Source organism: Amphibalanus amphitrite, unplaced genomic scaffold, assembly GCF_019059575.1.
Source record: "Amphibalanus amphitrite isolate SeventyFive unplaced genomic scaffold, NRLGWU_Aamphi_draft 000106F_arrow, whole genome shotgun sequence".
Classification (NCBI taxonomy): Eukaryota; Metazoa; Arthropoda; class Thecostraca; order Balanomorpha; family Balanidae; genus Amphibalanus; species Amphibalanus amphitrite.
In genome coordinates this window covers 178,874-188,656 of record NW_024881601.1, presented here as the reverse complement: position 1 = coordinate 188,656, position 9,783 = coordinate 178,874, and the positions used below count along the sequence as shown (strand labels likewise).

Genomic DNA, 9,783 nt, shown 5'->3' with positions numbered 1-9,783 from the left:
GTCCAAAATTGAATGTTTGGATGGGATTAAATGCTGGGGAGTGGCGCAGGATGAAAAAGTCACTCATACCTAGTTCACTCCCTTTGAATATGTAGAAACACTTGGCGGTGACAAATGCGGGTTGCCAGCTGTCTGAGGCCGGGCGGTGCGGCCGGCTCGCTCCACCACCTAACATAAACAGACAGGGGTCGGGTCTGTGTCGCCGGGCCGCTGGGACCGTCCGCGCAGCGCCACAGCCGGCCTTGGCCAGAGCAGGAAGTGGTCCAGCCAATTGGTAACGCCGCCGCCGGGGGCGTGGCGCTGTCCACGTGCGTCGTACCGCCGTCGTACTGCTGTCGTACCGCCGCCGCCGGGCAGTGCGGGTCGGAGCGGCGCGCGGCTGTCGATCAGTGATCTCCGCCGTCCCCGGTCCGCCATGGAGTCTGTGTGTCGGCGCGCGGCGGCGCTGCTGCCCGACGAGCTGGGTCTCTGGCTGGAGACGGCCTGGGAGTACCGGGCCACCCGGCTGCTGGTCGGCCTGGCGCTGCTGAGACTCGGACTGAAGCTATACACCAGCCACAAGAGACGACGACGCAGGTCAGAGGAGGGGTTTTATTTTGCGTGTAATGCCACAATGTTGATGCAGATGACAGCGATAGTGGTAATCTAAAGCCAAGAATGAAACGGAAGCTTAGTGTGTTTGAACTTTGTCGCTGCATCGCTCTTTGAAAAGGTATTCCAATGGTTGAATTTGATTAGAAATTACCAACTGAAGTCTTGGGCGCTCGTTAGTAATTGCAAACTGCTGACAGATTTGTTCAGTAAGCACAATGACCTGACCTGCCTTCCGTCGTGACCGACAGGGTCGAGTGGGCGTCGGTGGGCCGGGACGTGGTGGTGCTGCACCAGTTCTCTCGCGCGCCCTCCTGTCCCAACATATCGCCGTTCGCCATCAAGGTGGAGACGTTCCTGCGCGCCACCAACACGCGCTACGTCGTGGACGACTCCCAGCCGTTCGGGCCGCTCGGCAAGTGTCCGTGGATCACGCTCAACGGCCACGAGTACGCCGACTCGAGCCTCATCCTGGACGTGCTGTCCAGCCAGCTGGAGGCGCGCCTGCCGGTCCAGTGTGACGAGCAGCGTCTGGCCGCCGGACGCGCCTTCCAGGTCATGCTGGAGGAGCACACCGCCTGGTGCGTCTTCTTCAAACGCTACTCGCTGGACAAAATGCGCTACGTATGGTCCGAACTACCTCGCATCGCTCGTCAACGTATGCCCTTCATGAAGTACACATTTCCCCGATCGTACGCGCGTCGCGCCCGCGAGCAGGGCATCGGACGATTCACTGAACCTCAGGTTCTGCAGGCGCTGGAGCGAGACCTGCGTGCTCTGTCCGCCTTCCTCGGCGATCGGCAGTTCTTCCTGGGCGAGACGGTGTCCGACCTGGACTGCTGCGTGTTCGGCATGGTCTGCCAGCTGCTGTACGTCTCCGGGCCCTATCTGGAGTTTATGACGCGGAATAAGTGTGGGAATTTGGTGCGTCATCATGAGCGAATCCGTGAGCTCTACTGGCCGGACTGGGACCAGTGCCTGGAGCAGTGATGAAAACGTGTGAGCGATGGATGGCTTTGTGTGCTGGAGTCTCGTAGTGTCGGGTAAGCGAAATGTAGCGTACATGTACTGCGGGACCATAGCAGTTGTACTGGATGGGATAGTATAGCCAATGGGCTGGCTGTGCACTGTGGTAGTGTGCACAGTAACTAGTAACTGAGTGGCTCTGAGAGGCAGTGGATTGATGACACACGATGTAAAACGGCCCCATTTATACCCTTCTGTCGTATTTGGGACCAAAGCAAATGATTTCCCCAAGAATTCAGGTGGCTATAGAGACCGGATTGATCGTATTTCACTGCTGTCGTTGAATTGTGAACATGCCCGGCGCTAAACGCCCCATTCCGAACACCGACGAGCGGTGATCGTCAATTTCGATCTGCTTTCGTACGAGTGCTAGTACAAATATACACATGCTTGAGCTGATGCGTGCTTGACCTCGCCCCAACGGACCTTGCTCGACATCCTATGGAGTTTGGACATTTCTGTGGCACTTGTCGCACATTGTGAAATTTTCGATGCTGCTCCCAAGTAGCGACATCTGTAGGTGGCGCTGCCAGCGGCGGCGGTGGTCATTGGCTGGGACTTCATGTCGGCTCACCTGTTTATTTCTATGGGCTCGCCCGGCTCACCTCGCTCGTGGTTCACTGACCCACTCCTAGACATCACGGAAAAGGGTCAGCTAACTCCAGCTAGAGCCTCGCGTTTCAGTTTCATTGTTGGGCTGCGCCTTCGCGGTTGCCCTGTTATGACTGTCGAACATCAGATATCAGTTGTCCATAAGTAATGTCGTGAGGGTCAACAAACGAATTTCAAGAGATGGTAGGCTGCGGGCATCTCCGATAGGGTTAGGAGCCAGCTTAGGATCTCTCGATTTTGCAAAATAGTTAACTTAAATATGCTCCTGAGTAGGAAGAAAGCTGTATTCATCTAAGCAGGGACTGTGCGTCCGGTAACGATCTGAAGTTCATAACGTCTCAATGTTCCGATAAGCCCGGACAGTGAGCACCGAGCACTACATGGTGTTCAAAGGACGTACGAAGGTTTGAAAGCTCTTCCACTAGGGCTAGGCAGCCTAGATTCAAGGCTGATTGGGCTCAAAACTCCTACCACGATCTAAGCTGTAAAGCGCACTTTGTTAGCTCTTTCAGTTATCGCCAATTCGAGGCCGTTGAAAGTGCGTGCGTGGTATGGTAACGATGACATGCCAAGGTTAAAGGTGTTCACAGACGCCGTTCAAATACGTGCCTGTATTTGTACTGAACAAGCCTGAGTACATACTCTCGTCGACAACCAGCCGGCTGGGCTGCCAGTGCCGACTGTGGTAATCGGCATAAGAGTATCACTATACCAGCTGACTGAATGGCCTCAGCCTAGCAGCACGATTACGCTATCAGAACTCGGAAGGTACACACTTGTCAATTGGGGGCGATACGAGACACGCCGGCAGGTAAAACCGCACTCGGACGACAAGCTGTCTGATGAGACAAATCTGGACCTCAGTAGGTCGACACCGAGACGCGTGCTTGCTAGATTTAACGAATAAATTGCGAGTAAATTGGAGAGGGTACGATGTGGTCACATGCAGAATAATAAAGTCAGAATGAATTACATAAACGCACAGTTAGCTTGCTAGGTACGATAAAACAAAGCAGTCGCTTAGTCCACGAATTATAACTACAGAAAAGGAGCAAAGCATTGATGCAGTCTCTCTTATCACATCACACACAAAGACACGAATATATAAATCACAACACAACAAAAGTCCACAGCTCTGGCGGCTCCCCTGGTCAGGGAGGCTACAGTCTGTCGGCGCTCGTCACTACTCCAGACACTGGTCCCAGTCGGGCCAGTAGAGCTCCTTCATCCGGTCGTGGTGACGTACCAGGTTCTCGCAGTGGCTGTGCGTCATAAACTCCAGCGCCGGCCCGGAGACGTACAGCAGCTGGCAGACCATGCCGAACACGCAGCAGTCCAGGTCGGACACCGTCTCGCCCAGGAAGAACTGCCGATCGCCGAGGAAGGCGGACAGAGCACGCAGGTCTCGCTCCAGCGCCTGCAGAACCTGCGGCTCAGTGAACCGTCCGATGCCCTGCTCGCGGGCGCGGCTGGTGAAACCCCAGGCCATGAAGATCCGCACGAACGGCATGTACCGACGCACGTACAGCGGAAACTCGGGCCACACGTAGCGCATTTTGTCCAGCGAGTAGCGTTTGAAGAAGATGCACCAGGCGGTGTGCTCCTCGAGCATGACCTGGAAGGCGCGTCCGGCGGCCAGACGCTGCTCGTCACACTGGACCGGCAGGCGCGCCTCCAGCTGGCTGGACAGCACGTCCAGGATGAGGCTCGAGTCGGCGTACTCGTGGCCGTTGAGCGTGATCCACGGACACTTGCCGAGCGGCCCGAACGGCTGGGAGTCGTCCACGACGTAGCGCGTGTTGGTGGCGCGCAGGAACGTCTCCACCTTGATGGCGAACGGCGATATGTTGGGACAGGAGGGCGCGCGAGAGAACTGGTGCAGCACCACCACGTCGCGGCCCACCGACGCCCACTCGGCCCTGCCGGTCACGGAGGAAGGCAGGTCAGGTCATATAAACGTGAAGAGGGCGTTACTAAACCATGCTGGCCAGCCAAAACAAACAAGCTTCAATCATTCACTAGCAAAATTCGAGGATTACGTAACGAGCCACTCTTGGTTACATAACTCGTATCTTACAAGCTATGGTACAAGGACACCATTCAACCGGGCATATGTCCTACACCATTTAACTTAATGATGCCATTTAATTCCCAAAATCTTTGGTTATTTCGACGTTCATAATCTTACTTCGACTTCGCATAAACGGCAATTGAAAAATAAAATGAAATGCGTGAACTAAACCCACTATGGTTTATCAAGGGCGAGCGGGTTAAAAGTCTCCATCTCTACTGGCCCTCATCCAACTGGCACAAAAACTCCCACGGCAGCGCGTCTGACCTGCGTCGTCGCCTCTTGTGGCTGGTGTAGAGGTTCAGTCCGAGTCTCAGCAGCGCCAGGCCGACCAGCAGCCGGGTGGCCCGGTACTCCCAGGCGGTCTCCAGCCAGAGGCCCAGCTCGTCGGGCAGCAGCGCCGCCGCGCGCCGACACACAGACTCCATGGCGGACCGGGGACGGAGACGCAGCTGCGCGCGGCTCCGACGCGAGCTGGCGAATGACTCGCCGGCGTCCGGCGGTCGGCGCCGCGGCTGGGCGGCGTCGCGCAGCACGTGGTCGCCCGACCAAGGCCGTTCGCTTCCCCAGCCCCCTACCCCACCCCAGCGTCGGCAGAGAGCCTCCAATCTATCGGGATAGCCGCTCAGGCCGGGCACTCGACACAGGCAGATACGGAGATCAATTGTGGGCGTGACTCGGCTGCTCTAAGAATAGGCAAACGACAAGCGTATTCTGAGAGCATTCTGAACTTCCATGCGCATGAAGCTCTTCCCTCAATCCATAATTTTTGTTCCGTTTTATGAATGCTTTCAGGCTTCAGCTCAGTGCGCCTAACGCAGAACAAGTTGGTTGAAATTAAAGTATACGCCTTGACAACAGGGTTCATATCAACTGTTGCAAAATGCTCACCCACTGTTATCTAGAACTTGCAGGGCCATCGATCGAGGCTGGTCAAGTGGCCTTATAGATTGCCCACCTCCACAGGCAAGTGCCTCTTCACCCGACGTCACTCCTCGCCCGCTGCCGACCCGATACCCCGAGCCCGTGGCCTGTCCCATCCACCAAACACCCAGCCTCCATCTTTGGTAACCATTTATTTCAGAATATCCACCATAAAAAGCACATGGAGCGGGGCTGCCGCGGACGCGTATGACGTCACCGCCGTCCTCAGTCGGATGACGTCACAGTAGCCGCTCCGTGCCGGAGGCGGCCCGTGGCGGGGGCGGCGGCGGGGGCGGCGGCGGCGGCGGGCGGCCCGCCAGCAGCCACGCTCCTATCACTACGCCCGGTTAAAGCTGGCTCAGCGCCCAACACAAGCGGCCCGCGCCGGCCCGACAAAACAATGTAAACGAGGAATGTTGGCGCCACAGCTGTGCCCCGCAGGACCACACCCACCCACAGTCCACACGCAGTCGCCCCACAGTCCGGCCCCCGAGACGGAGGGCCATCACAGACCAGCAGCCGGCTACCGGTCAGCCGGCCAGTCGGCCAATCGCGTGCGAGCGTGGCGGCGGCAGCCAATAATACGGCGGCTGCAGCCGTCAGCGACCAATCGTACAACGGCTGCAGCCGTCAGTGACCAATCATACAACGGCTGCAGCCGTCAGTGACCAATCATACAGCGGCTGCAGCCGTCAGTGACCAATCATACAGCGGCTGCAGCCGTCAGTGACCAATCATACGGCGGCTGCAGCCTCCAGCGACCAATAGGACGTTGACTGCGATCGTCGTCGACCAATCAGACGGCGGCCGCAGTTTCCGGTAACCAATCAGTCGCCAGCGGTGGCCTCTGACGGCCAATGAGAGGCGGATTAGGACGCCGGCGGGTGCCGCAGATGCTCGGTGCTGGTTGTCCGGGGAATGCCGAACGGAGGAGGCCGTCCGTCCGCAGCCTGACGGGCACAGGGAGGTCGGTCACACCGGGGGATGGACTGGTCAGCCCGGGGAGGCAAGGACAAAGAGAAAGGAGAGAGATTCATACCAAGATGACGATTAAAAATCGATCTTCATCAAATAAAGCAAAGATTAAAATGTGCCAATAAGGCTTCAAAAGTAGCAAAGTGAAGTATCAGTGAAACTGCCTGCATTTATTTACTCAGAGACTAGAACCATATAAATAGAAATACGAGTTATAGCTACAAAATTGAAGATAGCCGATTGTCACTCACCTCTGAGTTACTAAGAACGGACATTGACTTTGCCCTTTTCATGCTGAAACAGGACGGGGGGTGGGTGAGCGTCAGCGTTCAGTCGTCGGTCGGCGTGCGGCGCCCGCCCGCCCCGCTCCGACACAGAGACACGCCGTGAAGCGCCCGCCCCAGCCGCCCAGACGGTGAGAGACATGCGGTGTGTGTGAACCAAGCCAGGCACTAGACTGCGCACAGCCCACTTACCGCGTCACTCCCGGCCTTAGTTCGCTCCAACTGACCTCAGCCGGCCGAGACCGCCACCGGTCAGGCGACTCGGACTGAGCCAGAGTTTCTCCGAGCTGAACCAGCCACTAACCGAGTCCGACTGACTGACCCACTCACCTGGTCTCGTCAGCCCTGCCCTTGATGCGATCCACCAGTTTGGCCGACGAGCGTCGAATGGAGGCACGCAGCTTGGTCAGCGAGCCCGAGCGTCGGATGCGGCCTGGCTAGAAGGGGCGAGACGCGCGACCGGCCGCGTTAGTGGTCGGCACCGCGCGACATGCAGCGGCGCCGACAGTCTCACGGTTAGCAGGCCCCCGGTTAGACACGCCCCGACAGACCGCAGCGCGGGTTAGACACGCACTCCCGGCTGAACACGGATAATAGCTGACATGGACTGGGACGGGATCGGTGTAAAGACGTAGGACGGCGGAGCAGAGGCAATGAGGAACGAAGTAGCCTGGCCTCTGATTGCCAATTATGAAAACTGATAGAAGATCGACCTTCGGGCCCCGGACCTTTGTGTTCGGATCGAGGCGAAATATTATAGATAGCCATAGAATATGTTTGGATGTGCCATTTTGGTTGAAGGCGGAGTATCCGGTTATGTTAGTTAAGCCGGCAGAGTGCTTAATCGGCGTGCAATAGGAAATCAGTTAGACGAACCGGATGAAAACCAGAAAGCACACAGTGACCATGCCGCCCTTTGCCGCATGACTGTGGGACAAGTAATGTTATAAAAAGTTAAAAAGTTAAATAGAGTAAAACAAAGGATCCTTTCATTTAGTTGAATTTTGAAAACTCCGCATGGAACTATCGTCTGTAACAATACGGTGCCTGTAACAAGAAAGGTGAACCAATTTAGCCAGGATAATTTGGTGATCGGGGTTGTCCCACAAAAGAGAGGGCATTGGGTGACGGGAGGGCGACCGGGGCATGCTCTGGGCGGCGGGGCGGGTCGGGGCGGGGGCGGGGGCGGCTCCGACCGCGGCTGGGTACGGCTGGTTACAGGCACAAGCATGCAGCGGAGACGGCGGCGAGCGGCCGGACACCCACTCTACCGAAAGCAGAAGACAGCGCCACTGACACGAGGAGAGCAGAAGAGGCGACCTGTGAAGCTGCTCTGCTCCTTCTACCGGGACACAGCTACACCGAGATCGGGGAAAAGCAGAGCCGTCCGCGTCGCTCCCAAAACCAGGCGCGCACAACGCGCAACCAAGCAGAAGGTGGCAGTGGCAAGAACAGAACAATACCGAAACCAAATGACAAATAATCATAGAGCTGGTTTATTGATGATGAACGGTAGGCGCTCAGTGCCCTCAGCCATACATAAATAACGTATATCCTCCGTCCATTTGGGTCCACAAACAAAACCAAACGCGCACTAAGTACACAGCGATCCCCCACACACTGGTCAACACCGCTGCCATCTGTTGGCCGACAGCGGTACTAGAGTTCCTGCCGGTCACCACAGGGCGACGCTGGCGTCGCGAGCGGCTCTCCTTCGCGCGGAGCGTATAAAAGACTACGGGAAGCGCGCGCCTCGAGTCGCGGGTACATAAATAAGAGCCGGCGCGCCGCCGGCGCCGTGTCGCCGTCCGCCGACGCGCGGTGCCGCGGTGCGTCCATCGTCTATCACAGCACAGAGAGGGGCCGGCGCGGTGGGCGCGCGGCCGCCCTCGCGCGTCGCGCCCGCACACGGTGTGTGGCTGGGGGCGCGTCCGTCGGCCGGCGGCGGCCTCACGACTGCAGGCCCAGCGCGTGGAACAGCTTTGTTTTTAGTCCGGCCGACTGTCGGCCGTCGTCGGCGCCGGCGGCGGCCGGCGCGCCCGGCTGTGGAAGGACGACAGCGCAGGTCAGACGAGGGCCGACACCGCACCGCCGCCGGCCGGACCAGAGGGCGGCCGCAGCCGACCCGTGCAGCAAAACAAAACAGAAAAGATGCATCACAATAGCGAAATTAAACCCAACGCAAAATTATCAATCGATAAAACACAGAGTGACAAAAATCAAACTATAACTAAATTTAACGCAAAATATTGATAATGACAACGATGCTCTGGAGTTTTCAATGAAGATTGAAGTTTCATCAAGTGGTCGTCAGTTCCGACCGTTGCCGGTGAGATCTCGGCTCGACGGCCACCGGTGGCGGTCCGTACTTACCGTGAGGTCGGCGGTGCCGCCGCCGTCAGCTGGCAGGCGAATGTCCGACTACACTACTACATAGAGAGAGCGAGCGAGCACACACCCGAGCAGCCAGCGTGCCAGAGAAGCGCAGCCCGTGCCCCGGCCAGCCGCCGGTCCGCAGACAGAGCCCCGGGGTGCGCGGAGCGGGAGCGAACAGAGCGCCGGGAGAAGCGGGGGACGGGTCGGAGCCATGCACCCGGCGGACCCCCGGCCCGCCCGCATGCCTCGGTCGCCGAGCGTGGGCCACGAACGCGACACAATGCACTCGGACGCACAGCCGTGGGGCGTGGGTCGGGCACGGGACACACACACACAGACCGACACTGGGTCCCGTCATGGCGGCGTGTCACGCAGCATTCGGGGAGGCCGGGCGCCGCACAACAGCATCAGTACCAGTCAAAACTCTGAGCAAAATGGTCTATATCCCCCCAATAATAAGGAGTAGTTAAACATTTAAACAATGTTACATAATTCTTACAATCTATTTCCGTAAAACGCGGCGCTATTCCACAAACAAATGCAACACACCCAGTTGGATTATGAACTGGTTAGTTCCACCCATGCTGGGGGCACGGCAGACTGTTAGGTCAGAACTCGGCCAAGTCAAAAACCACGAGAGTGAAGCTTTGTTAGAGTGATAAATGCAGTGAGTGAGGTGTGTCTTTCATAGATAACAAATGAGGTGTGAATTTTATTAAATTGGATTTGATGTGTCTGGAATCTAAGGGCTAAATTTTGATTATTTTGCACCAGTGTTATATACTAGTTAGTACGCTTTTTTTACATGGGAATTATCTAGAACTAAGACCTCAGTGGTAACCACCGGAATGAGCCTTCCATTCATTTGCACACTTTAGTATGACACCTAAACATCATGATGGTTCATTTGTAGGAGAAAAGTGT

General features: G+C 56.9%; 3 protein-coding genes across 23 annotated transcripts in view; 1 reads left to right on the top strand and 2 right to left on the bottom strand.

The window, feature by feature from the left end:
• The first annotated feature begins 165 nt into the window (after nt 1-165).
• On the top strand, nt 166-2,042 carry LOC122380765 (failed axon connections homolog). Its single transcript, XM_043364203.1, has 2 exons — nt 166-576; nt 843-2,042. Exons 1-2 carry the CDS (start codon nt 416-418, stop codon nt 1,579-1,581), a joined length of 900 nt encoding a protein of 299 aa, XP_043220138.1. The 5' UTR covers nt 166-415; the 3' UTR covers nt 1,582-2,042.
• A 783-nt stretch (nt 2,043-2,825) lies between these two features.
• Nucleotides 2,826-4,830, bottom strand: LOC122380762 (failed axon connections homolog). The gene is made up of 2 exons (XM_043364197.1): nt 4,568-4,830; nt 2,826-4,148 (listed from the first exon to the last, which is right to left on the bottom strand). Exons 1-2 carry the CDS (start codon nt 4,726-4,728, stop codon nt 3,413-3,415), a joined length of 897 nt encoding a protein of 298 aa, XP_043220132.1. The 5' UTR covers nt 4,729-4,830; the 3' UTR covers nt 2,826-3,412.
• A 526-nt stretch (nt 4,831-5,356) lies between these two features.
• Nucleotides 5,357-9,783, bottom strand: part of LOC122380759 (kinesin light chain-like) — a 68,052-nt gene continuing 63,625 nt past the window's right edge. For 7 of the 21 annotated variants that reach the window (XM_043364180.1, XM_043364177.1, XM_043364182.1 and 4 more), the window contains 3 exons: nt 6,814-6,920; nt 6,451-6,493; nt 5,357-6,174 (listed from right to left, as the gene is read on the bottom strand). In XM_043364180.1, the coding sequence (XP_043220115.1) occupies nt 6,094-6,174; nt 6,451-6,493; nt 6,814-6,920 (231 nt within the window). In that variant the 3' untranslated portion in view covers nt 5,357-6,093. Of the gene's footprint in view, nt 6,175-6,450; nt 6,494-6,813; nt 6,921-7,963; nt 8,527-9,783 lie in introns of those variants that run through there. The other 14 variants (XM_043364190.1, XM_043364187.1, XM_043364194.1 and 11 more) reach the window with 3 other exon arrangements.

Excerpts from the sequence above, each read along its gene's own strand:
- LOC122380765 (XM_043364203.1), top strand. The coding sequence starts at position 416 with ATGGAGTCTGTGTGTCGGCGCGCGGCGGCGCTGCTGCCCGACGAGCTG. Across the intron at positions 577-842 it reads CACAAGAGACGACGACGCAG|GGTCGAGTGGGCGTCGGTGG; the intron begins GTCAGAGGAGGG and ends CGTGACCGACAG.
- LOC122380762 (XM_043364197.1), bottom strand. The coding sequence starts at position 4,728 with ATGGAGTCTGTGTGTCGGCGCGCGGCGGCGCTGCTGCCCGACGAGCTG. Across the intron at positions 4,149-4,567 it reads CACAAGAGGCGACGACGCAG|GGCCGAGTGGGCGTCGGTGG; the intron begins GTCAGACGCGCT and ends CGTGACCGGCAG.